General features: G+C 40.8%; 3 protein-coding genes across 4 annotated transcripts in view; 1 reads left to right on the top strand and 2 right to left on the bottom strand.

The window, feature by feature from the left end:
- Window positions 1-80: 80 nt before the first annotated feature.
- Window positions 81-26,955, bottom strand: part of LOC138970141 (major vault protein-like) — a 35,021-nt gene continuing 8,146 nt past the window's right edge. Inside the window, exons 3-15 of the mRNA XM_070342624.1 lie at window positions 26,328-26,453; window positions 25,817-25,927; window positions 25,223-25,340; window positions 20,635-20,642; window positions 13,456-13,466; window positions 8,952-9,090; window positions 8,517-8,761; window positions 7,091-7,288; window positions 4,970-5,111; window positions 2,872-3,083; window positions 1,846-2,089; window positions 1,422-1,610; window positions 81-639 (exon numbers count right to left, since the gene is read on the bottom strand). Of these exons, the coding sequence (XP_070198725.1) occupies window positions 499-639; window positions 1,422-1,610; window positions 1,846-2,089; window positions 2,872-3,083; window positions 4,970-5,111; window positions 7,091-7,288; window positions 8,517-8,761; window positions 8,952-9,090; window positions 13,456-13,466; window positions 20,635-20,642; window positions 25,223-25,340; window positions 25,817-25,927; window positions 26,328-26,453 (1,884 nt within the window). The 3' untranslated portion in view covers window positions 81-498. The remainder of the gene's footprint in view (window positions 640-1,421; window positions 1,611-1,845; window positions 2,090-2,871; window positions 3,084-4,969; window positions 5,112-7,090; window positions 7,289-8,516; window positions 8,762-8,951; window positions 9,091-13,455; window positions 13,467-20,634; window positions 20,643-25,222; window positions 25,341-25,816; window positions 25,928-26,327; window positions 26,454-26,955) is intronic.
- On the top strand, window positions 10,295-19,251 carry LOC138970841 (uncharacterized). 2 transcript variants are annotated; one of them, XM_070343391.1, is made up of 6 exons: window positions 10,295-10,890; window positions 14,393-14,535; window positions 15,877-15,972; window positions 16,431-16,484; window positions 16,850-16,927; window positions 18,944-19,251. In XM_070343391.1, exons 2-6 carry the CDS (start codon window positions 14,524-14,526, stop codon window positions 19,046-19,048), a joined length of 345 nt encoding a protein of 114 aa, XP_070199492.1. In that variant the 5' UTR covers window positions 10,295-10,890; window positions 14,393-14,523; the 3' UTR covers window positions 19,049-19,251. The 2 variants fall into 2 exon arrangements, with proteins under 2 accessions (XP_070199492.1, XP_070199493.1); XM_070343392.1 differs by lacking the exon at window positions 16,431-16,484 and having other exon boundaries at window positions 10,296-10,890; window positions 18,944-19,250.
- LOC138970840 (uncharacterized) lies at window positions 21,922-24,373 on the bottom strand. Its single transcript, XM_070343390.1, has 3 exons — window positions 23,823-24,373; window positions 23,259-23,477; window positions 21,922-22,771 (listed from the first exon to the last, which is right to left on the bottom strand). Exons 1-3 carry the CDS (start codon window positions 23,946-23,948, stop codon window positions 22,631-22,633), a joined length of 486 nt encoding a protein of 161 aa, XP_070199491.1. The 5' UTR covers window positions 23,949-24,373; the 3' UTR covers window positions 21,922-22,630.

The raw sequence follows: 26,955 nt of genomic DNA, 5'->3' as shown, positions 1-26,955 counted from the left end.
GACTAAAGAAAGTAACCTCCTTTAAAATCGACTAAATTTAAGAAAAAGAAAAAAAGAAAAAGAAAAAAAAGTTGACCTACCGACCCTATGTTTTTTGGTCACGTTAGCCGAAAACAAAATATATTTTTATTTGGCCTATTCAGCTCTGAGTATCAATGCCATAACAGAACATCATAGAGAAGTTAAGTAATATAACAATAATTATCATAATTCTTATCAATTAATTTGGTCCCTCTTGCTACCCATCCAGAGCCTAATTTTCAATACAGCTTCACAACTGTTCACATCCGAATGTAAATATATTTACCACTGAATGTCAAGGTATTCAACTCTGAATGTCAATCTTAAGGTATTCATGCAGGTCTGAATGTCGAAATAGTTAGCTCAGAATGTCGAGGTATTCAGCTCTGAATGTCGAAATATTTAGCTCTGAATGTCGAGGTATTCAACTCTGCATGTCGAGATATTCATCTCTGAATGGAAAGTTATTGAAGTTTATTAAATGTCAAGGTCGTGAAATTGCCTCTTGGCCGGAAGCAGTCCTCCCACGAGACCGGAAGCGGTGTTGAAGAGGTTGATGGGAGATGCGCCGTCGGTGATGAGCGTGGATTCCAGTCCCAGCCCCTGTAGCATCTTGATCTGTGTTCACAGAGTAACGGCCCTTGGTCAGTTTTAGGGACCTTCTTTTAAATAGTGAAATAATGAACGGAAAAAAATCCATTTTGTTACTACCATCTCAGATCTGGCCAGGGTTTTACACGCGATTAAACCATTCCTGCACTTGGACACATACCCCAAACCAAAGGCGTGGATGCTCTCTGCGCAGAGTGGGACAGTTTTTTTCTTCACGACCATCAGTGGCTTTATCATCGTAATAATTCATCAACATATTTCAGCCCACAAAGGAAGCAGTCAGGATGTCAATTGTTGGTGTGTGTGCAAGGGGAAGGGGTGGCCATATTTCATGTCAAATCCTGGCTAGATCTGTGATGATGAGTCCAACTGTGTTGTTTGTTTTTTTGCGGGAAGGGCCGTGCCTTTAAGCAGGTGTTACCAAAAAGACAGAAAGCATGCAGCCCACAAAATCTGGTCACTAGGTCACTAGCTCATGGCAACCAGTCAAGCTAAATTGTAGTTAGGTTCATCGATACGTTTTTTTTGTGTTTTTTTTAAATTGCATTTGTCAGTAGTTTAATGGGTCTTTTTCTTGTACGAAGTCTGTTTGTTTGTTGTTTGTACCCCTGTGAGCACTCACATCTCAGGTGTTAATGGGCTGTTTAAAAAAAATGTATTTGAAGGGTTACAAAAAAGAATTCTAGGAACGGAGGAAAAAATAGGGTCGGTAGGGAAACCGGAAACCTTTTATATTTTGTAACGCCTTAACGGAAAACGTCTTGTAAACGTGAACACTGATTACATACCTGCATTTGCGGTCCGGCGTTAGCTATGGAGGTTAGTGTGTGAGTTCCGATGGTTTGAACCATGGCCTTGAACTTGGCCGACTCAAGGTCAGCCGTGTCCCTGGCCTTGTCAATCTCCAGACGGTCCTTCTCGGCTGTGAACTTGAGCTCCGCTGTCCGCGATTTCGTCAGCGTTTCCAGTTCACAGACCTGAAATGACATCATCGTATGGGAAAATGCAAAGAAACAAACCTTATCTTGAAGAAAAGGTATCTTGAACTTGCTATGTGTACAACAGCTTATAGAGTGACGTGCGTGTGTTCGTTTATTTATTTTTTTATTATTTTTATTATTTATTGGGTTATTTTTGCGGACAAACACATGAACACATACATGTGACAAAAACAGCAAAACAAGGCAGACAGAGACCAGAAACTCCACTCACAGAATCGATCGTCATAGCTTGAGCTTTGAGCCTAGCCTGTTCCACAGCGGCCTCGGCCTCTATGCGCGCGGCCTCTGCACGACTCTGGGCCTCTGACTGGGCCTGGCCGCAACTCTCCACGGTCGCGCTCAGGGACTGCAGCTGCACTAGGCCTCTCCGGGCCTCCTCGGAGACCGCCTCGTCCAGCAGCTGCTGACGCTCTAGGCGGCCTCGGGCCTCCTGGTCCAGGCGCTGTGCTTCGTGTCTAAGCAGGAGAAATCACAATGTGTTAACGCAAACGTTCTCATCTTGAAAAAAAAAATTACAGAGACCTGGAGTGGAAAAATACATTTGGGAGCCACAAAATAATGTGTATGTTGCAATATGACACCTCTCCACTCAATATAGATATGTTGGTCGATGGACAAGATATCGCTTTTTGGAGGTGACCTGTCGTCAGAAGCGCCTTACGTTACACGTGTGTAACAATCTGTTGTATCAGTTCTACAGATCGCCCGCTTAGCTGAGCTTGTTGGCCCTTACCCTTATCATAAGTCAGTCAGGAGCTATATGGTGTACTCTAAGTAACTTCCACAAGCATTACAAAATGCGAACAGCAATGCGCACACTGACACCATCACATAGAAGCACTATACATGGCTCATATTAGACGCGATTAGAAAAAGTGGTTGAATGGAGCTTTACACACACTACCTTAGGTATCAGACTGAAACCGAGTCTAACCGAGCCGCGGGTCTGTTTCTCTAAAGGCTTCTGCTGACATGATACTGAGCTGTATTAACTGTCATGCAGTCAACTTGAAGACTATAGTAGGCATTTGCTTTACCGTAGAAATCTTCGTAGGTAACGCCAAATGCGCGTAGGCGCTGCAGAAAAAAAAGCAGTGCTGTGTTTAAACATATTCAAGTTTTATTTTCAGCGTATTTATGCTGGAGCGGATCACAAACTAGCCCTGATCTACGCTGCGTTTGACTCGCTAGATAAGGGTCTTTGTCAATGGTGATGATACATCTTACACTAACTTACTTTGCCCCAGCCTCTTGTGAGTTGGTGGTGATCTCGATGGCCATCTGGACTGACTTCATGAGGGCGTCACGTGTCCTCTGGTCCACCGGCTCCACCGACTTCATGTCGATGTCCGTGATGACCAGCCTGTTCTGCGGGAAGCGGAACTCCTTCCCAATCTTCCCGCCCTCACCCACCCCGAACACCGAGCTCCGGATGATGCGCGCTAAGTTCTGTCACGAGACAAACACTTGCAAGTCTTATATTGTGTAATTGTACTCAAAACTCCACAATGCCACACTGACCAAGAAGGAAAGAAAGCTTTTACAAAATCCCGATGATGCGCGCTGGGTTTTTTGACGGGAGAATCACTTGCAAGTCTGATCTATTGTTATGGTGCCAAAAACTCCTGAAGATGCGCGACTAGACAAACACTTGCAATTCTCATTTCGTGTAATTTTACTGAAAAGTCAACAATGCAACAATGACCAAGAAGGAAAAAGGGAATCACCAAAAGAACATGCACAAAGGTTATTCTATAGAGATTACACAATGTTCTATTTTTAACTCACGTTGGGAATCCCGAGAGACTGTCTTTGTTTAGTGGGGCACTAAGTCGTGAATGCGCATGCTCAGATAATTACACAATGGTATAGCTCTCCAACGAGCATGCTCAGAAAGTTACAGCATGATTTCCCCAGTTTTGCCATAGCTTCATAACACCTTTTACCATTTATGGAAAATAAAAATGACGCGCTTGACAATATAAGAAACATAAATTGCAGATTGTTGAATCACCTATTCTAACGTTAACGATTTAAGACCTCTCTATATTTGCTTTTATTCTGGCATTCAGAATATGAACACCCGTTACTTTGTATCAGCAGACATAGGCCAAGTTCACACATTGTGAAATATTCAAAACCAACACAAATCAGTTTCATTTGCTTTAATTTGTTGTTATAATTATGATTTTGTTGTATTTTTGTTGTGGTCGTTTTACGTTTTGCTGGATTTATGAGGGATTATAGGCGACTCTCGTGTCCAGAACAAACACAGATAATTAGAATCGTGATCTGATTGCACAAGATGCCTCAAGAAAGTAGAAAGACCACCAAACAAACACCATCATCGTCTCGATTCCCAGTTTACCTAAATAAAGTAAGTCATCATCAAATTTCACTAAATTAAAAAACCGCACTCTTAAACTTAACAGGTGTTCAACAGTTCCTGATAATTTATAACATGTGCTAAGCTTTTACACACAAATGTTGTAAATTTTCTCTTTCGATTCTTCTCGCTAAATCTTTTGAAGAGAAAGGTGTCTGACGTTTGAAAATTAATCGAAGTGTTGTAAAGTTGTTTCCTTATCCGGTTTGAATCCTTTGAGGAGCGAAATTTCGTCATCATTTATTGCACGCAATATCCCCCGAGTGTTTGACCACAACAGCTTGTATGATAGTGCTGCGACAACACACTCTCACAAATCTGCTAGGGGGTTTAATTGCACACTGACCGTTTTGGAGACGAAATCTCTTCTCTCTCTCTCTCTCTCTCTCTCTCTCTCTCTCTCTCTCTCTCTCTCTCTCTCTCTCTCTCTCTCTTTCTCTGTCTCTCTTTCTCACTCTTTCTCGCTCCCTCTCTCTCTCTCTCTTACACACACACACATACCCCCCACACACACACACAAGCACACTACACACATACACACACACACAAGCACACTATCACATACACACACACACACACACACGCACACACACACACACGCATACACGCACACATACACACACACACACACTGACCGTTTTGGAGACGAAATCTCTTCTTTTTTTTCTCTCTCTCTCTCTCTCTCTCTCTCTCTCTCTCTCTCTCTCTCTCTCTCTCTCTCTCTCTCTCTCTCTCTCTCTCTCTCTCTCTCTCTCTCTCACACACACAAATACCCCCCCCACACACACACACAATCACACATACACTCACACATACACACACACACACGCATACACGCACACACACACACACACACACACACACACACACACACACACACACACACACACACTCATCTCTGATTTCTAGCTGTATCTTATGTCTGATTCTTACGCCCCTCTAATCCCACCTTATGGAAGTAGTCAAAGGTGATCTGTGCCACAGCCCCTCGTACGCGGGACGCCATGGCGTTACACATGTCGCCTGTCAAGTCAGGCACGAAGAAGATGCAAGCTGCGTGCTCTGGGTTGTTCTTGTCCACGTCAAGATGCCTGGCAGATTATATAGCAGCAGAAGTACATTATAATTAGAAGTGTAGATCATATACCAAAGCAGGGAATGCGACAAACTTGTTTCAATGAACCGACAACAGTGGTCGTTAGAGACAGGTGGTCGCTATGGAAAGGTGATTATACAAAAGAAAAACTTTCCAGGATCCTTTAAAGTGTTTGTTGTGGGCAGGTGGTCGCTTTCGAGAGGTGGTCACAAGCGCAGGTTTTTAACAAAGAGAGGTGTATTTTGTGTCCCTTTTTCTCTCTGTCTGTCTGTCTGTCTGTCTCTATGTCGGTATGTCCGTCCGTCCGTCTGTCCGTCCGTCCGTCCGCCCTCCAGTCAGTTTGACTGTCGGTTAATCTGTCTGTCTGTCTGTCTGTCTGTCTGTCTGTCTGTCATTCTCTCTGTATGTCTGTCTCTCCATCTCACTCCTTTCCCCCCTCCCTCTCTCTCTCCCCCCCTCTCTCTCTCTCTGTCTCTCTCTCTTTCTCCCCCCTCTCTCTCTCTCTCTGTCTCTGTCTCTCTCTGTCTCTGTCTCTCTCTCTCTCTCTCTCTCTCTCTCTCTCTCTCTCTCTCTCTCTCTCTCTCCAAACCCTATGCCTCCTCTCATCTTTCTTAGCCGGACGAGAGCAATCCGTCTGCGTGAATTCCACTATGTCAAGTAAAAGACCTGTGTTATATGGAGTCCCCCAGGGTTCTGTCCTTGGGCCACTTCTTTTCTCTCTGTATATTAACGATCTTCCTTTTAGTGTTAATGATGATTGTGAACTATTTGCTGATGATACGACCATACACACTTCTGATAAAAAATTAGACAAAGTTTATTTATCATTGCAGAACAGTGTAGATGATCTCCTTAATTGGACGGAATATAACCACATGAGTCTTCACCCCCAAAAGACCAAATACAGGTTAATTACAACAAGGCAAAAAAGACAAAACATCAATAATAATCCTCATTCCCTATTAATTGGCAACGATGCAATAGCAAAAGTAGGAGATCACAAAGTTTTGGGAGTAAATATCGATAATAATTTATCTTGGACCCATCATGTTAGATCGTTGTGTAAAACCATGTCGAGGAAAATATATTTGTTGAACAGAATAAAACACTTTCTTGATCCACACTCAAGGTTATTATTTTATAATGCATACATACAAACCATCACGGATTATTGTTCGACCATCTGGGACTCAGCCAGTGCAAACATTTTAAAACCACTGTATAGTCTACACAGACGAGCACTAAAATCAGTTCTATTAAAACAATCCAGTCTTGTTTTGGACGATTATAAAAAACTTAAGATTTTGCCCTTAAAAGAAAGATTTAAATCAAATAAAGGCGTGCTCCTTCACAAAATCCTTTCCGGCCATGCACCGAGTGCTTTCATTACAAAATTTAAAGCCAAACCAAGCCGAAAATTCAACGTCCCCATTCCGCGGATAGATCTCTTTAAATCAAGTTTAGCTTATTCTGGCAGCGTTTTGTGGAATTCTCTCCCGGAATCAGTTCGAGTCCCAACAAGTCTCAATACTTTCAAAAAACACCTCTCATTACATTTAATGTCAAATTACGAAAAGTCACAGTGATGGAAGACTTCGTTCTGATTATTTTCATATTGATCATATCTGTCCATAAGCATCAGTGTTTCATAACGCAAGAATGTATGTATAGCCTACAACATGTATATAGTCATGTGAATAGTTTTTCTGCTTTTTTTTTATCTTTTGTAATTGTTTTACGTTTGTGTATATGTATGTATTTAAGATTAGAATAGTCCCTCTCTGGGCGAGGGCTGGTTGAAAAGAAGCTCGTTTATATTGCTTATGCCACAACCCTCGTAAAATAAAATTTGATTTGATTTGATTTGATTTGATTTGATTTGATCTCTCTCTCTCTCTCTCTCTCTCTCTCTCTCTCTCTCTCTCTCTCTCTCTCTCTCTCTCTCTCTCTCTCTCTCTCTCTCCAGCAGCTCACCAGTTATAGGCCAGCAGGAGAGACAGCCTGGCATGATCCGAGGTCTCCACCACAATCTTGTCGGTACAGTAGTCTTGTCCCAGCAGAATACACAGCGACTTGAGATGGTTGGGTTCCTTGGGTCGGCCTCCCGACATGCTCAGCTGGGTGAAATCTTCGTCTGGGTTCAGCATCACCAGTTCTGGACCAAACACAACACTGGACAACAACAAAAAACAGCCAAAAAAACCATAAAAGTAGAGCAAAAACCCTGGTGTGTCTTGAATGGCACCCTCCCTACACCCACCCCTCTTCAACTCCAAGAATATGCTAAAACAAGCAAGCAAGCAAACAGATGAAACCAACCCAAACAAAACCTAAGTTCAACAAACAAAACCTAAGAAAGACAAAAAGACCAGTCACGTCAAGCGATATCAAAACATGTCGTAAATCTGCCGGCCTGAAACTTGAAGATTGACACTGAAATTAAATTAAATGTAAAAAATCAAACTTAGTGTGTACTGAATCGCCGTCCTCCCCCTTTACCCACCGTAGACATGTTCAAACAAGCAAGCAAGCAAGTGTTCAAAACCAAAAAGAAACAAGTCGCGTAAGGCGAAATTACTAAATTTAGTCAAGCTGTGGAACTCACAGAATGAAACTGAACGCACTGCATTTTTTCACAATGACCGTAGTCCGCCGCTCGTACAAAAGGCGAGCCTGTTTAGCGCGGTAGCGGTTGCGCTGTGCTGCATAGCACGCTTTTCTGTACCTCTCTTCGCTTTAACTTTCTGAGCGTGTTTTTAATCCAAACATATCATATCTATATGTTTTTGGAATCAGGAACCGACAAGGAATAAGATGAACTTGTTTTTAAATCGATTTCGGAAATGTTATTTTAATAATAATTTTCATATTTTTAATTTTCAGAGCTTGTTTTTAATCCAAATAAAACATATTTATATGTTTTTTGAATCAGAAAATGATGAAGAATAAGATTAACGTAAATTTGGATCGTTTTATAAAAACATTATTTTAATTACAATTTTCGGATTTTTAATGACCAAAGTCATTAATTAATTTTTAAGCCTCCAAGCTGAAATGCAATAACAAAGTTCGGCCTTTGCCAAATATTACTTGGCCAAAATTTCAATCAATTTGATTGAAAAATGAGGGTGTGACAGTGCCGCCTCAATTTTTCCAAAAAGCCGGATATGACGTCATCAAAGACGTTTATCGAAAAAAAGGAAAAAAACGTCTGGGGATATATCATACCCAGGAACTCTCATGTCAAATTTCATAAAGATCGGTCCAGTAGTTTGGTCTGAATCGCTCTACACACACACACACGCACAGACACACACACATACACCACGACCCTCGTCTCGATTCCCCCTCTATGTTAAAACATTTAGTCAAAACTTGAATAAATGTAAACACAACGTACCTCGATTTTTTAGTGCGGAAGTCAAAGACCTGCACAGCGGAGTTGTGCGGCGCCCGGAAGGTGACGACCCGCGTCTTGTCACGTGACGTCCGGCTGGCGTCTTTGTGGTCCTGGAGGCGACTGTTGCGGTGCGTCAAGGGGTCCAGTGTGCTGTTGACCAGCGCCTCCCCCAAGGGACGCAACTCTTTCTGCCACAGCTGCTCGTCTTGGTTTAACATGTAGCTTTTGCCTGTGATAGCTCGGACCTGAGGGTATGCGTGTGGGTGATTTGGTTTAATATGAGTAAGGTCAAAATTAAAAACAAATAAAAACAGTCCTGACACATGCTCGCACGCAAAAATGAACACAAGCACACGCGCGTACGCAAACACACACACACATACACACACACACACACACACACACACACACACACACACACACGATAAAACAAACCTTTCCAGTCTTGACATTTCTGACGTAGATGCCCTCGCTGACGTCAAGCGAGATGACGCGTCGTGTCGTCACCACCTCTACAAATACAGGCGGCACGTATTCCACAGGTCCGCGTATCATCCAGCGTTCTCCTGGCTTCCTCACTACATCCTGACACAGAAATTGAATGCCTTTTTTCTCGTGTCAACAATAATGTTTTAACTGCACATATCTGTTCCAGCTATTACATGTCATCAGAGCATGCGCCGAAACAGAGACTAGTCTCTGGCCGAAACAAGAAATCAACTACATGAATGAATTTTCTGTGCAGACTTAGCTATATTTATATTTAGATGATGTTCGCAAATTAATATAGGCATTATATCCACACAAGATCAATTAAGTAGAAAAACTCAACTGTTGACAGGCTTTGTTGTTGGTATTTGGTATGTGTCCAAGTGGACGGATTCTGTTATCCACTGTAAAAATCTGCACAGTCTGTTATCCACTGTAAAAATCTGGACAGTCTGTTATCCACTGTAACAATCTGGACAGTCTGTTATCCACTGTAAAAATCTGGACAGTCTGTTATCCACTGTAAAAATCTGGACAGTCTGTTATCCACTGTAAAAATCTGGACAGTCTGTTATCCACTGTAAAAATCTGGACAGTCTGTTATCCACTGTAAAAATCTGGACAGTCTGTTATCCACTGTAAAAATCTGGACAGTCTGTTATCCACTGTAAAAATCTGCACAGTCTGTTATCCGATGTTAAAAACATCCTTGTTTCTTGTTGTTTCTGAATTCTCCTTTCAACCAAGAGGGTCATGCGAGACTGATTCAGTGTCAATCGTATTTTACTCTCTCTTTAAAAACAATTCCCATTTAAGGCATATCACAGCAAGAGATAGAAGCTTCCTTAAAACTCAGATTCTTTCACATTTGGTACTTAAAATGATAATAAAAAACGCTCGCGCTGGACCCGAGTACTCTTCAGACATTCACACACACACACACACACACACACACACACACACACACACACACACACACACACACACACACACACACTCTCTCCCACACTCCTTCTCTCTCTCCCTCTCTCTCTCTCACACACACACACACACACACACTACCACATCTCCATTCTAAAACACGTCACGTTCCAAATCAAAAGACGACATTCTATTTTCTTACGTCACTATTCTTTGGGTTACGGTACCATTCGGCGGCTTTGCTACGAGTATGGCATAGTCTTGGTTTGCCGAGACCTTGCACCGTTCTATGAGACTGCCTGGCTGGCTGCTGTTGCACCGCGAATTCCTCCCACCGCCAAGTCGGTTTTGGCTCACGTAAGTGCATTTAGGAACCTACGCTAATTATGATGACGCGAGCTTCCATTCAAATTAACTTAGGCAACGATGGTTCGATGACGTCATCCAATAGTCACATCACAGAAGGAAATGTACAAATGCTGAACGTAGCCCATTTTAGCTCGACTTATTAGACAGATAGGCTTGAGGAGAATGATAATAACAAAGTTATTAACAGAATGCAGACCTCAATGATCGTGAGAACGCACAATTTGTTGTTTTCTGATGGTTATAACCGGAAGTATCTTTCGATAATGGGGCAGACAACTCCCGTAAACCCCTTCAGGCTTACTTCCCTTCTTTGTTGTCGTTAGTTTAATGGCAGACTAACACTAACACTGGAATTTTGAATGGCCTCGAGTTGTTATAGGCTTTGTTGGTCTGATTTTCCGCTTGTTCTTCTCTGCGGGTGTGAGAAAACTTTCTGGGGGTATGGCTGGTATTAACCCTCCAGCTATCTTGTACAGCATCGTCAGGCGAAGTTGTCTACGCCGGTCAGCAAGTGCTGAGTCTGATGGCAAGTTCAGTCTCTGCAGCATCTCTGTGACACAACCGGGTTTTCTCCATGGATCTGTAATATTTGCAGGTAAATCTCGCTGCTTTGTGTTGAATCTTCTCGATTTTGTCGGTATCCAGTTTTAAATATATGGGTCCCAGACAACTGCCCCATACTCTAGGGTCGAGCGAACAACGTTTATGTAAAATTTAGGGTTTGATTTACGTGCAAAATAATGAAGTATGAAGAGCAGATGACAGAAGAGCACCTGATAGTGAGGTCAGCGGAAGTCAGTCAGCGGAAGTCTTACGTCGTCACCTATGTAAACATTGAATTTTTGACGCCTCTTAAAGACAACTTACAGATCGTAAAATAGTATATAATGTACCTCATTGGAGAGATTAGTTCTTCTATTTTCCGTTGATATGCCACATTACTCACTTAAATGACGAATTCGTGCCATTATTCTCCTCTGAAAAATCCTACCGAGCTACTTTCGGTTGGTTTTTTCCTGGTGACCTCGATTTGGGTGACGTTTGCAAATCGCCAAGATCATGTGACAAGATTCCAGAAAAATGGCTGAAGCTGACGGTAAGACTTGGTTAGATTTTTTTTTTTTTTTTTTTTTTAGAATTTCTGCGATCTTCTCAAACTCAAGGGTCACTTTGGCGGTCAATATCGCTGGTTAGGTGAATTTGGCCATTTTTGAGCGGGTGTCAATTGATAGTTAAGCCATTTATCTCTTATTTTAACCAGAAACTATGACAATATTTACTTTCTCCTCGTGCCTCCATGGGTACTTCTGACACAGGGGTGTTCGTGATCTGGCGCCATTGTTGAAGATCATAGAGTAGTCGCCCCTGATCACGTCTTACTTTCGATTTCTCTTGTAAGAAAAGTTAACTTAATTTTATCAACTATTATTGATAAATTTGGTGTTAAAATGTAAACATGTACTTGCTTGTTCATGAGTGATTGTGCAATTTCTCACTTGAGCCGGCTGAGGGAGTGTTAGTGAGAATAATTGGCTTGATAGTTCTAGCTACTTGGCCAGTTGGGGAAATTGCATGTTCATGTTGTTGTTTTTTAATATTATTTTTATTTTTAAATTTGTAAAGAGCTTATATATAAGCTTGTAAAAACAATAGTATGGCACATTTTTTTTAATGATATTTCTTAATTGTACCTATTTATTTATGTATTTATTTATTTATTTTGTTGTTGTAAATCACTAGTCCGCCAAAAGAAATGACAATCATTTTGTGACAATGTCTAAAGACTGACACACTGCCCACTTCTAGTCTACTCAGTAGATTTGAGGCCTGCTGTAACCTTTGTATATATTACATGGATTACAGATTAAAGATGGAAAAGAAGTACACATAGTAAAAAAATAGATCTTTTTAGAAGATGTAAATGAAAGGAGTTTGTTTTACATAATTATTCATTTATTGCCCCTTTAATGCTACTATTATTGTTTTTATGGTGTGTTCTTTCTTGTGTGGATTTTTGCACTGTATATATCGTCACTGTTGGACTCATGTATGTGCCTTCTTTTTATGTGTACCTATACCTGCTTAGAATGAGACAGTGACATGTTGATGTCACACCACAAAATATGATTTGCATGCTGCATGTTTTCTTTCTCTTTTTATTTATATATTTATTAATTTTTAATTCCTTTTTTATTTCTTTGCTTTTAACATAGAAGCATTTTTTTCCCCAAGTTTAAAACAATGACATATTTTGTTTCAGAGAAAAATGCCCTGGGCATGATTTTAAAACAATGATTTAATCTGAATTTGCACTTTTCAAACTATTGGTGTTGAGTAAAATTAATGTAGAGGTAAACTTGTGATTTACATTTCTTTGGGAATAACAGGCAATACAATTTATCCAGTGTGATTTTTTTTCTCAATTTGTGATGTTCTAACTTTTAGTTTTAAAGAAATTAATTTTCTCCATTTCTAGATTCAATGGTATTGCATTAAAAGAAAAATACATCAATGTTTAGCAATAGCATGCTACTCAGTAGACATAATGATATTTTACGTATTGTCATTAGTACTTTGAACATTTTTTTTTATCAAAATTATTGTGCCTTTTGTGTTTTAAAATGAATAGTACCGAAAGCTAAAGTTTGACCACACATTTCTTAAACAGTTACTCTATTCAAATCCATGTAGCTCGTTACCTAATTGACCTATGGAAATGTAATTGCTTCCACAATATTTGTCTTTAAAAGACCTTTCTAATGGTATATATAAAAGCTCACTTTGACCCCAGTCATTGGGTACAAGTAGTGCAGAGGGCTAACTTTTGACCCCACCCTACTTGACGGGTGCCGTTTTCAAATCTATGTAGCTCGTTACCTAATTGACCTATTTTAATTTAATTACTACCGTTGTCTTTGTCTTTAAAATACCTTTCCAATGATATATATATATGCCTATTTTGAAAAAAAATTAAAAATGGCCTGACCTAGCTACACCTGATATTTTACGTGTATGTAGAGGTTACATGCCGAGTCTCAGTGATTATCAAAAATAATGGTCGAAGTTAGCGGATCATGAAAAATGCGAGCTTTAGCGAGCTTTTTCATGACCGCGAACTGAGACCATTATTTTTGATAATCACTGAGACGAGGTGTGTAACCTCTTTATTCCCCCTTTCTTCACTTATTCAAAGAAAAGAGGAGTTTTTTTGCGAAAGTTTGATCGAATCCTATTCTCTCAACCAGTCAACCTGCGCAGGCGATCGATTAATGCGCGGTTGTATAGTTCCGTGCAAATCATTCCATTCTGTTAACACTTCTTGTCAGTTTTCCTATTTTAGGCTAAAATCAAGTACACAGATATGCTGTTATTCTGCTGTGGCGGCAAAGGCAGATATTGTGTGTTCTGTATATGTTTTGGTATCGCTTAGGGTAATGTTTTTTCGTCAAATGGGACTAGCAGACGAACTTTTGCACCCGTGTTCCAACGTTAAAAACTGTATGAAGTTCAGTTTTCCGGGGAAAATAGTGTATGAAACCCCTTTATGTTGTTTAAATTGATGAGATGTGTGCATTTGGTTGCGTGTGATCTGTTTATTAAATGAAATATTGTTGAAAACTGACCGTCGGATTGCAGTCTGTTGTCGAAGGAACTGAGTGAAAAGAAGGGGAACTACTCTTGTCGCTAGACAAAGTATGAGTTACTTGCCTTGGGAAATTGCTTGTGATGAACGGCTTGAGCCACGGCAGATGAGATTCAGAAAACAACCGAACTCATGGATTTTATATGGAGATTCATGTGTTCAGGCCTGTAGTTGTTAATTTAAATGCGGTATGTTTGTATTGTTTGCTCCAGAGATGTATACTTCGTACATTAGAGCGTTCTGAACTTTTCAGTCGCAAAAAGTAGTACCGAAACAGAACAACCTCTCAACCCATTGCACTATCGAGGATTCAGGCTGTTGCTGGGTCGTTATTTGTTTGGTTGCTGGGTCATTATCGAAAAATAACTACCCCTACAAGTTTACAGAGGTAAAGAAGCAGAGGGGGGAATAAGTTTTATAATTTGATTTGCTGAACGTGCTTTATTTTCGTTAGGTTCACGTCCGTTCAGCAACCTTCGGACGACGGCTGTCAGTGTTATTCTGTCGACTGTTGGTCACTCCCGTTGGCTCAAGTTATGTCACTCTTAACTGTCATCAGTTTTGTGTGTATGGAATTCATGACAGATGCGCAGAATGGTAAGTCTTTTCTCTGCTATAATTACTAAGATTTAGGTCAAAATCAAATATTAGATTTAGATGTTTGCTTCCCAGGTTGTGTTCACTGGTGATGTTGAAGCACAGGCGGAAAATATTGTTCGCTGGACTACCACTATCATAGTAAGACTACCAATATCACAGTAAGACTATGATAGTGGTGGTCCAGCGAATGATACCTTCCACCTGTGGTAGAACTGAAGCATTGTAAATAATTATTGATAGCGCACTCAAGTTGACTTATTTTTGATCACAGTGGTTGGAGACGCGCGGTGCATTCTACAGTGTTGCCCTTAGCTGTGCTTTCCAAGTTTACTGCCATTACATTTTCTTTACGATTGCAATTTTTACAACAGTTACTTCTATCTTTTTTTGTGAAATAAATATGTCAATTAAGCAAAAATAGGAGCACCATTCTCTCTCTCTTTCTCTATCTTTCACATTATATATGTTACAGTTAATCTGTGAAAGTAGGGAATACGTGTATGAACTAAAATATTTTAGGTAATACATGAATTAACTGGTTTTTTCCGTCAGTTAATTCATGTATTACCTAGTTAATACATTTATTCCCTGGTTTCACAGATTAACTGTAACATATTATACCGCTGCACCAGTATGAACACATGCCAAAGTACCAACTTCTGATTAGGGGTTCCAGTGATAACAACTTAACAAGTACTGGCTTCTGTGACCACCCAAAACCAACACTGATTTATTTTGTAATCCTTTATGTTTTACAAAATATAGACAGTAAAATCAAATTGTTGTGAAAATATTATCAAGGCTTCTTTGAATCTATTGTTACACTAGCTTCCATGGTACCCCACCCATACAAATAGAACGAAAACACAAACACACAAGCAGCTATGGGCAGAATGTCAGCCAGGATTTGATGGGCTAGTCAATATGGTATATTTACATTTGAAGAGCGTGAATGTAGTATGGTATTTTCTGTGCGAAAGTCAACTTTATTTTCATCTTGTTATTCATTACTCACAGTTTTCTCTTTGCCAGCACAGTCAGTATGAGCAGACAAAAATACTTGCTCCCAAACTAAATTTGCTTATCAACATTAGATACGCACGCGCGCCTATAAGTAGGACATGAACAAGCCTAATGTACATATCTCATAAACTCCATACTGACAATCCCCTTCCCTCATGTACTACTGTTCAAATGCATAATACTATGTTCTTGGAAGAAGAAAAAAACACATTTACACTACAATCACAATACTTAAGCACAACACATGAAACAACAACACGCATCAGGATAGAATGTTGTGCCGCTGGTAACATATCTAACTGTGTCGTACCACAGGATGAAAGAAGCCCATCGTTTTGGTCAGAGGACAAATCTGGGACAAAGAGGGCACACAGGTCACCAACAGGAGAGACGCCTACTGCAAAACGCCAGGTATAAATGTTATTAACAGCTATTGTGGTATATATGTTACGTATATTAAGTTACAGCTCCGTGCATCCATGGTATCGCGGGATATTTTCTCCCTAGAATAACAGAATTAAAGCATGTGGTTAATTTCAACCACCCTCTGATAGTTCTGACATTAGATTTATGGGAACAAATTTGTCAAACCAATTTTTTTAAATTAAAATTTGATTCATCTTCAATCTAAGGGACATGGGTTGCAATATATTCAATCTCACCACAATTTTCCTTGACTTGCAAGAAACTGACATGCTTTTTATCCTTATAAGTTTACTTCTTTAATTTGTCTAGGGAACAGCTATTTCAGTCTCAAGTATATATCGAGTGAGAAAGCTGACATCCGGAGAATTCGGACATTGCTACACCAGCGCTCGGTTAAGCTAATGGTATATTAATTACCTATATTTTACCCCTTTTTTAAATAGGCAATAGCAGACAACCACAGTGGTAAATCTGCAGCAAGAAAGTCGCTTTTTCAGGTATTTATTATGTTCATTTCTGTTCATTTGTTATTGTTTCTGACTTACTTTTTGAAATTATTATTGACGAACTCAATGATACATATTATTTTTGAAAGTTAAATTAACACTGAATTAGATAATTATCATATCCCGCAAAATTATTATTTTTGTCCTGCTGCACAAAAGTGTGCTTTATGCAAAAGTGATAGTACTGATAAATGATGGGTTCCAATCAAGGACTACTAAAGTAGTCCTTGGTTCCAATGTATCCATGTATTGCTCTGTGTTCTGATGCTTCGATGTGCACTAAGTTTCTTGTGAGTGTGTATGTCTGTGTGGTTTGTTTGTTTTTTCACTTAAAATTGACATATGCCATACCACAGAATGAATCCAGTGCATTAAATTCAACGAGGGATTTCAAGTCGCCATCTGGACATATTGTCCCACAACCAAACTACAAGGTAATGAATTCATATTCATAATGTTTCAAATTAAATCATATGTATACTGGTTTTGTAAAAATGTATTTTTAAGTCAAACGGCATATTGGTTCCTGATAAATTCGACAGCTTTTTCCCTTTGGATAATTTTATAACTATTATGTCACCCCATACTTACTAGAGTGACGTCTCTTTGCTTAAATTGACATATGAAATTGCACAAGGCTTTGGAAGAGATCAAGGTTTGGTGAGGTATGCAAAGTACAGTGTGTAGGATATATTAATACTCTCTTACTTACTGTCTCATACCACATCTGCTTTTTACATTTAGTCAAGTTTTGACTAAATACCGGCCCCCGTAGCGCAGTGGTTAGCGCATCGGGCTGTGGGCCGGGAGGTCGTGGGTTCGAATCCCATCAGGGTCATGTGGGTTTTTCGGGCTACGGTCGGCTCCTACCCAGAGTGGAAGTGCTATGGTTCCTATGGGAAGGCTGGAATCACACAGCCGAGTGTCATTCACTTAACGAATGCGACTTTGAGGGTGCTCAGGTTCTGTTTACCTGACCAACACCGCAGGTGTGGCAGTTCTCGGGCCTGGTTGACACCAGGATATATTATGACAGTAAGCGTAGAGTGCTGCCCTGTCACGTAGTCTCAAACCAAATTGGAAATCCATAGCATCATCATTATAATCATCCTCATCTCATTAATCATCCAAAATTATAAAGTGTCCTTGCTCTTGTGGCCCTTCATGCCCGGAGCTCTCATGGTGACCTTGGTCTCAGTGTTCCTGTTCAATCCTTCCCTGAATAGTACTTCTGCTGTCAGTCCTCAACGTGTGACGTTCTGGGGGGTCGACGGAGGGACATGGTGGCGGTCTGCTCTCTGGAGGGGACCCTCACTCAGTCTGGCTCCGCGACTTAGCTGTCAATGTCGTTAGTAGGGGGCATAGTAGGTAGTGGGCTGCGTCCGTTAGCTCGGGACAGACCCACTACTGAACACCGTCGAAGTGACTCAGCAGAAGTGCAGTGTCATCTTCCGAGGGTAGCCTACCGCAACGACCCGACATCCCTCCCTGGAGCGTCTGTAAAATCGACAAGTCTGGCAGCGGAACGAAATTCAGATGTGGATGGAACAGTGAGTGCAGGGACGGGGCGGCGTGAGTGCACACCGGGACAAGGAACAGGTGTAAGGAAAAAAAAAGAAAAAAGTTTTGACAATGTTTTAACATAGAGGGGGAATCGAAACGAGGGTCGTGGTGTATGTGTGTGCGTGCGTGCGTGTAGAGCGATTCAGACCAAACTACTGGACCGATCTTTATGAAATGTTCCATGAGAGTTCCTGGGTATGATATCCCCGAACGTTTTTTTCGGTTTTTTGATAAATGTATTTGATGACGTCATATCCGGCTTTTCGTGAAAGTTGAGGCGGCGCTGTCACGCTCTTATTTTTCAACCAAATTGGTTGAAATTTTGGTCAAGTAATCTTCGACGAAGCCCGGACTGACGATGCTACGAGTATACGGTCTTGCTGCGTTGCATTGCGTTCAGTTTCATTCTGTGAGTTCGACAGCTACTTGACTAAATGTTGTATTTTCGCCTTACGTGACTTGTTTATATATTGAACAGATCGCTTTCGCGTGCATTGTAATATTTTCAAAAAAGCAACTTCTGTAAATCTGTAACTTTTCAGTTGATTAAATTTAAAGTCAAAAACTTGAATAAGTGCCGTTGATCTGTCCACGGAATCTAACTTACTATGAAGCATAACTATATTCCGATTCGTGATGCATACATGTTGCGATAGTGTATGCTAAAGTTTTCCATTTTCAATCTGACGTGTGGGTTAGATTTTTTAGAAACAACAAACATGCATACTAAGTTGCCACTGCCAGTTTGTATAGCTGCTAAGCTTACCCCAAGCTGAGTCAGTGAGTATTTTGTAAGTTTACATACAAAATGGTGATGAGGGGGGAAAAAGAATGCCTTCCACAGGTGCGAAAAACTGTGATTTGATCTCAAGGCCTTTTTGTTTTAGAGCTTTTCCTGCTTTGGAACTTGGGAGATGGGATTCCTGTTGACCGTGAAGCAGAAAATGCAGAGAGGGTGCTTCTTCGGGAGTACAAGCAGAAGTTGTATGTGAAAGGTGTGCTCAAGTTTATCCTTATCCATTCATCATCACAACTGGATTGAAAGGCAGCAAGATGGGCGATTCCTGTGGCCAAGCGTCTTCATCACCGGCTGCCTGTGAGTGTGAGCTCGACCTCATGCATCGCCTCGTCAACGAGTTTTAAGGAGGAAAGGCTTACAGGTAGGAAACCTCTCTACTTTTTTAAAAAATAAATCATATTTGCACTTTACTTTTGAACAAGAGAATGGTTCAAGTTGAATTGCAAGATGGTTTGTGTGGCCTAACAACATTTTGGTTTCAGTGAACAGGGAATGTGTCAAAATCTGAAAAAACCAACATACTAGTATTAATACACACTAAAATTATGCCTGTCGCTGTCAGCAATATATATTATACTAGATGATTACCCGCTTCGCCGGGTACCGGCTTCACCGGGAAGAAGTAGAGCCGAATACCAGGCTGCGCCTGGGACCCGGCATTGCCACACGGAGGAAGGGAGATAATCGCGGCTAGAGGAATACCCGGCTTCGTCGGGGTGAATCGCGAGACAGAGACAGACAGCGTGGCGGTTCACCACAATCACCTTTGAAGGCGAAGTCCTGTCAAACGGGATTGAGAATTTTAGAGCTTATTTCTTAGCCCTATATTATCTGCTGTGGCTTCTCAAATGCCAGAACATACAGACAGACAAAAGCCGCTAGACCACATCACAAACAGAACTCTACAATACACAGGTTTTTGCCCACACACACACACACACACACACACAGAAGCTGTATATATATATGTATATCTATATCTATAAATATATAGAGATAGGTGAGAGTGTATTTTTCGCGTGGCTATAAATTGATTCGACCTTTTCACTTTGACAGTAAGAACAACTTACGGGTGCAAGGGAAGCGTTGTGGACAGCGCAGTGACATTCTAAAAATAGTAACTTACAAACGGGAATATGGATTGAAGCCACACGAAGGAAGGGAGATAAACGCAAAACACTGGAGAAGATAAGGAAGAGTTACTTATAATGGTGAAATGAACACAAAAACCAAAATCGGTTCAGCGCTGCGCGCTGAGAGCACGTGTTGAAATATCTCATCGATGATATTGTGTCCGGGGTGTAGCTGAATACGGTGTCCAAATTTGAAAAAGATCCACCGAGAACTTTGGCGTTGTGATATGGTGTAGCGGCTTTGGTGTGTCGGTATGGGGGCCCGGGTAGCTGAGGTGGAACCAAAATCGGTTCAGCGCTGCGCGCTGAGAGCACGTGTTGAAATATCGACCAGGTTGTGTCCTGTCCCGGGTCTACCTGAATATGCCCACCAAATTTGAAGCAGATCCATCGAGAACTTTGGCCGTGCATCGCGAACTCACAGACAGACACACAGACAGACACACAGACAGACACAAGTCGTATATATATATAGATAGATATAATTTAAAAAAAAAGTGCAGTGATACTGATAGTGATACAGTTAATCAGCAATGACTGAACAGACTTTCTAAATTCAGGGATGGTCAAATCATCTGATCTGACTAATGACCAGGGGCGAGTACAAAAAATCCGCTGTGCTAGTTAAAACCGCTTGGCAACTCACCTGGTTGGCTAGTGAAAATTCTCGTCAAATGCAACACTTCTGGTTGTAATACTCTAGTTTCAAAACGTTATAAACAATGCAGTTATAGCAACTGGGGTTTGTACCCGGCAAGCAATTCTTTTTGGTGGACTGGACTTTCTTGAAATGACCCGCCTGTCTGGCAAGTGAAGATTTTGAGATCTGGCCATCCCTGCAAATGCTCTTCATGCAAGTTGCACTCAAATTTGTGAGCAATTTGTTATGTACAACTTGGTAAATTGTCCTAAATGATGCTTTAGTAAAAGTTGTTGTCTCCTGTCTCTTTCTCATATTGATTATTTTATTTTTTTCCCTTTTGGCAGGGTTTTGACCATGTGCAACAGGCTGCAAGTCATTTTGGAGGAGGAAGCCCCTGATTGCATCTTTGTCAAAATCAGAAAGAGACTTCTAGGTGTCTCCAAGAGTCAGCCATCACAACCACCTGTTTCCCAGAGCCAGCCATCACAACCTCTTGTTCCCAAAGTAATCCAATCCTGTTTCCCGTTTTGATACAGGCAGCAACAGGAGGAACTAGTAGAAGTAGGGAAAGCGGTATTAACAAAACAGCTTTTTCCTCTTAACTATGAAACCACACAGATAAACAAGGAGAGCAACCCTTCCACAAAGTAAACAATCCTGACGACTCTAATTTCAACAATTTGTCAACTCATGTAAATGCTTTGCCAGATCCAGGCATTAAGCTCTACTCTTTACACATGTAATGGGCAGAGCAACATTGTTGAACAGCTGCTTCGTTTCTGTAAGTTTTCAGCCTGAAAGGTAGTAGGGTGGGTCGCATCTAAAATATAAATGTTTGTCTTGTCAAAACCTATGTAAGTTTTCCTACATTTTAAGACTCCCTCTTTTTCTGTACTGGAATTTTTTTTTATCAGATTATTGTTTGGAGTTCTGAAAAGGAAGGTTCCTGTGTACACCATTATAGATATGACTTTTACTGTACTACATGTGTGTTTTTGGTATATATATATAAATATATGAAACTAGATATATTTCTTCCCAATATGTTCATTGCCAAGTGGATGAAGTCATCAGATTTGATCTGCTGCTAGTGATAACGTTTATCAACATAAGTAAAGTTTTTTGAGCTGACTGTATTGTGTGCATTTTGTTTGCAAGTGCTGATATGTTTGACTTTGTGCTGTAATGCTTTGTCTTGTCTCTCATTCTCCATTTCAAAGTACGAGAACTCAGATTTTGTTCTGACACACTCATTGCATCATACGAACATCAATAAAGACACACACAAAATGTGAGCCAAACAAACATTTTTTCTCAGAACATGTTATGGTATGCACAGGTGACATGAAATGGAGAGAAGACTGTGCGCAGGAAGAAGAGAGAAACATTCAAACAAATGAAAACAAACCAGTAAATTGTTAAAGGTTGCTCTTGGCTACTCTGGTGACATGTACTTTATTCTACCTATATTAGCGAAACCGATAGGCTAGATCCTCAAGGTCTAATCATCGTCTCTGTTGCATAAACAACATCTCATCTATACTATAACGTTTAGGGTCAATACTCATTGGTTGATCGCTAAAAATTCTTGTATTTTTAGAATTGTTGACTTTTTCCTGCCATCTTCTTGTTACAAAGGGTGACACTAAAAACATGAATTAATTGGAAGAGACTAGTCGTGGCTATACCAGTGCAATATGATATGTTCTGCGAGAAATCAGATTTCTGAATAACCATGTATTTTTTCTGTCTGCGTTCTTTTTCATAGCCATGTTTGCAATCTGTAGTTTGAACACACTCACTTGTCTCTTCAGTCTATTGTTCTCCTTAGTCAGCTTAATCATTGCAATAAGATTGCGCATAACGGGTGTGCATTAAGTTGGCATCTGCTTATACACAAAAAACTATCAAGAAATAAGCAAAAACAAGAGCACCCAGAAATGTTTCTGTCGCGAATGGGTCTTGTTCAGGGCCAGAGTCACACTTTTCTGGCAATCAACTAGCTGTGCACACCATTCCTCTCCCTTGGTGATCCTTGGGCCTGGCACGCCTCAAACTGGAATTCCAGATCTCGCATTGCCCATTTTCTTCTGCCTAGCCGGTGCTTTGGTCGGGGTATGTCTATCAGCACTCTTGCTGTCTGAAACATTGCCAAACAGGGTTCATTCTGTCAGTATTTATGGTAGTATTACATCTTCATGCAGGGTTCTCCACATATGTTGTCCGTTTGGGTTCAATGCCCCCAACTTCAACTTATAAAGGTGGTCATTTGGACCCACTGTAGTCATTTTCAGTGCAATACAGAACTCCCTCTGTGAATTCCCCGGTACACTTGTTTTTGTTCCTTTGGCTTCTATGGAGAGCTCTCCTAATGTTGATCAAATCGCACTCTGGAAACAAACCACCCACATAAAACTTAGCTTGGCTTCCCACATTCATTCTTGTTCAGATTTCAGAACACACGAACAGACGAAAAGTCAATTAAATCACTCAAGCTGTAAGGCACAGACACATCATAGTGATACTAGAAGCAGCATGTGTGAACAAATACATTCAACACCTTCCCATCTTCTTTACTGCGTACACACACAAAATATAACAAGAAAATTATTTTTTTTTAAACTTACTCTGTGTTGAAATCCAGGGTATCCCAAGTTTTGTGTTGGGAAAGAGTTCTCTGCAGTTGGTGTGCCATCAAGAAAGTGTAGAGAACAAACCCTTGCATCTTTTGCAGGTGAAAAAAGCTTGTGCCTTCCGTCTGCTGTTGTGTCTACACGGCTGATGAGTCGAATCCACTTTAATCTCGTTGTGCTGGTTTCTTCTTGTGTGTTGGATGCGGATGCAAGCTGTTGAAAACAGACAGATGCATATCAGATTTAACAATTTATGGCTCTACAAAGCAATTTTTTATTGCTTTTTAATCACAGCCATGCTCTAACAACATGAAGTAAAACAAAAAAACAAGAAACGGAAACACACTGACACAGAAAGTGAGCCAAATATTTTGACCTCATGCACGGCAGATTCAAACACTGCAGTGCAGTTTTTGTAACGTTCAAAGCTGTATAAATGCAGGTCTAGCTAAACGATTTTGTAATCATGCTATGGAATTTGCAGAAAAAACCAATAAATCGCATGAATGTCAGGCAATAAAATAAGTTGATCAAGAACTGTTACAGTGTTGCGCTTACCTGAACGGTGGTTGGCCACAGACTCGTGTGGAACCTGGTCGGACTGAATTTTGCAAAGTTTAGCTTTCCATTTTGAAGACGGTAGCTTCCGTTGTCACAATCAATCATCGGGCAGTGACATGCCATCGTTAAAATCGATAATCGCTGAACTTACATCGACAAAACAACAAAATAAACACAAGTGTCTGACTCGTCAGTCGCAGAACATACGCACAGCTGTGTTGCAGACGATTTGTTTCCTCGAAAAAATGACGCAGCCAATGAGAGGCGTCTGTGCGGTCACGTGATTTTCCTTCTTTGTTCCATGTAAACGTCGGAACTGTTTAGTGGTGTATTGTGCGTTCTCACGATCATTGAGGTCTGCATTCTGTTAATAACTTTGTTATTATCATTCTCCTCAAGCCTATCTGTCTAATAAGTCGAGCTAAAATGGGCTACGTTCAGCATTTGTACATTTCCTTCTGTGATGTGACTATTGGATGACGTCATCGAACCATCGTTGCCTAAGTTAATTTGAATGGAAGCTCGCGTCATCATAATTAGCGTAGGTTCCTAAATGACGTAAGTGTAGCCTATGCGATGCTAAACTTTGTCTGTCTGTGCGTGCGTGTGTGCGTGTGTGATAGAAACTTTAACATTTCCGAGTCTATGGATAAAGTTCGCCAAAAGAAGATTACGTCTCGGTCAAAAGTGTTTGACGTCAATTAATGCATCACTGATGACGTCATGCCTCCCTGTAGTCTTTCTCTCTCGCGCGGTGTGTGTGTGTTCATTTTGTGCACATGTGTTATTGTTACTGTTTGTGTATACATGTGAACTCGTGTGTGTGTGTGTATGTGTGTGTGTGTGTGTGTCGAAGTGTGTGTGTGTGTGTGCGTGTATGTGTGTGTGTAAGAAAGAGAGACTGAGAGAGAGAGTGTGTGTGCATGAGTTTGTGTGTATGTGTGTGTGTGCATGAGTTTGTGTGTATGTTTGTGTGTGTATGTGTGTTTGTTTGTAAAGGTGTGTGTGTCCGTCTGTCTATGTGCGTATGAGTGTGTGTTTTGTATGTATGACGGAGTGATTGAGTTTGTGTTACTGTTTGTCGATTTCTGACGGGAGCCTTGAAGGCTTCGCCTCTTGTTTGTGTGGTTTATTTCGCATTTAAGTCCCAGGTAACATTATGAAGTTTTAATACGATCAATCGGACCTATTATCAAGTTAGTGTATCAACTTTTGAACGAACTGCGCCCAGTAGTTTCCCAGCAATAAGCTGTTAAGTCGAGACACACACACAGACACAGAGACAATTAAAGTCTGCTGGACCCTTGTACTAGCGTACTCGGGGAAAATCCTCTCTTTCAAAACGTTTAACAAAAATCTTGTCCCGGACAGGGAAAGAAGGGAAAGAAAAAGAAGACAAAGAAATAAAGAAGAAGAGGCCTGTAGAATCAGTCCATCCTCTGCATCCAGAATGTACACGTCCCGCACGCCATTCTGCAGGCTTTCGCCGGGCATCAGAAAGAACGACCTTTCTCCCTTCATAAACAAGACACCTCTGTCAAAACCAGAAGACTTGATGGTAGTCTCAAAGCTAGTATTCTTAAAGGAACACTAAGAAACAAAACAGACCTACGAAGATTAAACAAAAATCTACAAATGTACGCACACTCATTAATTATACATGTGCATGTATTTGCAATTCTGCGTTGACGTTTCTCCAGAGTACTGCATGGTCACCGCAGCGATCAACCTATCCTTTCCCTTGTGCCCTTGCCGTTTTGGATTTGGTCAAAGTAATATCGTAATTGCACTAACACTTACACACAACGTTGAGAAAAAAACACTTTCACTGCCTTCGTCTGATCAAGTGATGTCACAATTACTGAAGAAAACAAAGACGTCAAGCTTTAAAACTCCAGTGACCACACTTTCCACACATCAATTCACCGCCAACCCAACTCACAAACTCAACCCCTCTCGATCTCCACTACGACACATGTTGGCCTACATACCTTGACCAGCTTCATCTTGCCAAACTGAGGATGCCCAGTGCTGTTGCATGGATTTACGATGACGCAGTACTGGCGACTCGACAGCGTGGTGATTTTAACCTCACCAGCAACCTGCGACAGGAGTCGGTATATTGAATAATTATATTGGGTCTTATTTTTGAGAATAAAATCCTAGATGTTATTACATGTATTGTGAAACTGTGTAATGACAAATAAAACGTATAACAATATACAGTATCAATGGATTCTTCGGTTACAAAGAAATGTAAACTTTAGGCAGAACTTTAAAGGCCCACACTGCCTCACCGTCTCATATATGGGCAGGCCTTTACACGGGATAAGACCATTCCTCCAGTTGGTCCTGTGCACAGTGATTTGTTTTAAGAATTAACTTCGTAGAGGCACTGGTGCATTTTTCGGAAATCCATCAATCAAAAAATTCCAACACATCACAGCAAGCAGTCACGGTATTGACTTTTGGTATGTGACCAAGTGGATGTATGGTATTTACCTCTTCAGACACACTAGGGATGTAGGTCTCAGCGTTAGCTGCAGTAACCAGCCACTCATCCCCTGTCCTGCGTGCTTTGCCCAACTCGTCTGTGTAGGTTTCTCTCGCTCTCAGATGCAGGGCATTCTGCGGTGAAAAACGGAGAAGGTATGGATGCAAAACGCGGACAAAAAGGGTGAGAAATAGAGGGTTGGGGTTTGGTTTCACGACAAGAGGCTGTGCAAAACACGCTTATCCACACTTAAGCTATAATATTAGTCCTGTCGAGATTCAGCGTATTCATTTTTGTTACATTTTATCTCATTTATTTGTGTTATTGTTTATTTGTTTGTTTTTACCCTTTAAAGTAACATCACTGGGACGTTCGCAGTGCTGATATGACAGAAACAATGTTTATCTCCACACACAACATACTCTCTGAACAGAAGTGTTCCACTTTTGAGCACATATTTGTACCACATTTTCAACACTTTGTGACAAAGTACATATTGCTAACTAGATGATTACCCGCTTCGCCGGGTACCGGCTTCGCCGGGAAGAAGTAGAGCCGAATACAGCCGGCGCACGAAGGAAAGGAGATAAACGCGCAAAACACTGGAGACCTTCTAAAAATAGTAACGTGCAGTGA

Source organism: Littorina saxatilis, linkage group LG7 (genome assembly GCF_037325665.1).
Source record: "Littorina saxatilis isolate snail1 linkage group LG7, US_GU_Lsax_2.0, whole genome shotgun sequence".
In the NCBI taxonomy this organism is placed as follows: domain Eukaryota; kingdom Metazoa; phylum Mollusca; class Gastropoda; order Littorinimorpha; family Littorinidae; genus Littorina; species Littorina saxatilis.
The sequence above is the reverse complement of the archived record's forward strand: the minus strand, read 5'-3'. Positions and strand labels throughout refer to the sequence as shown.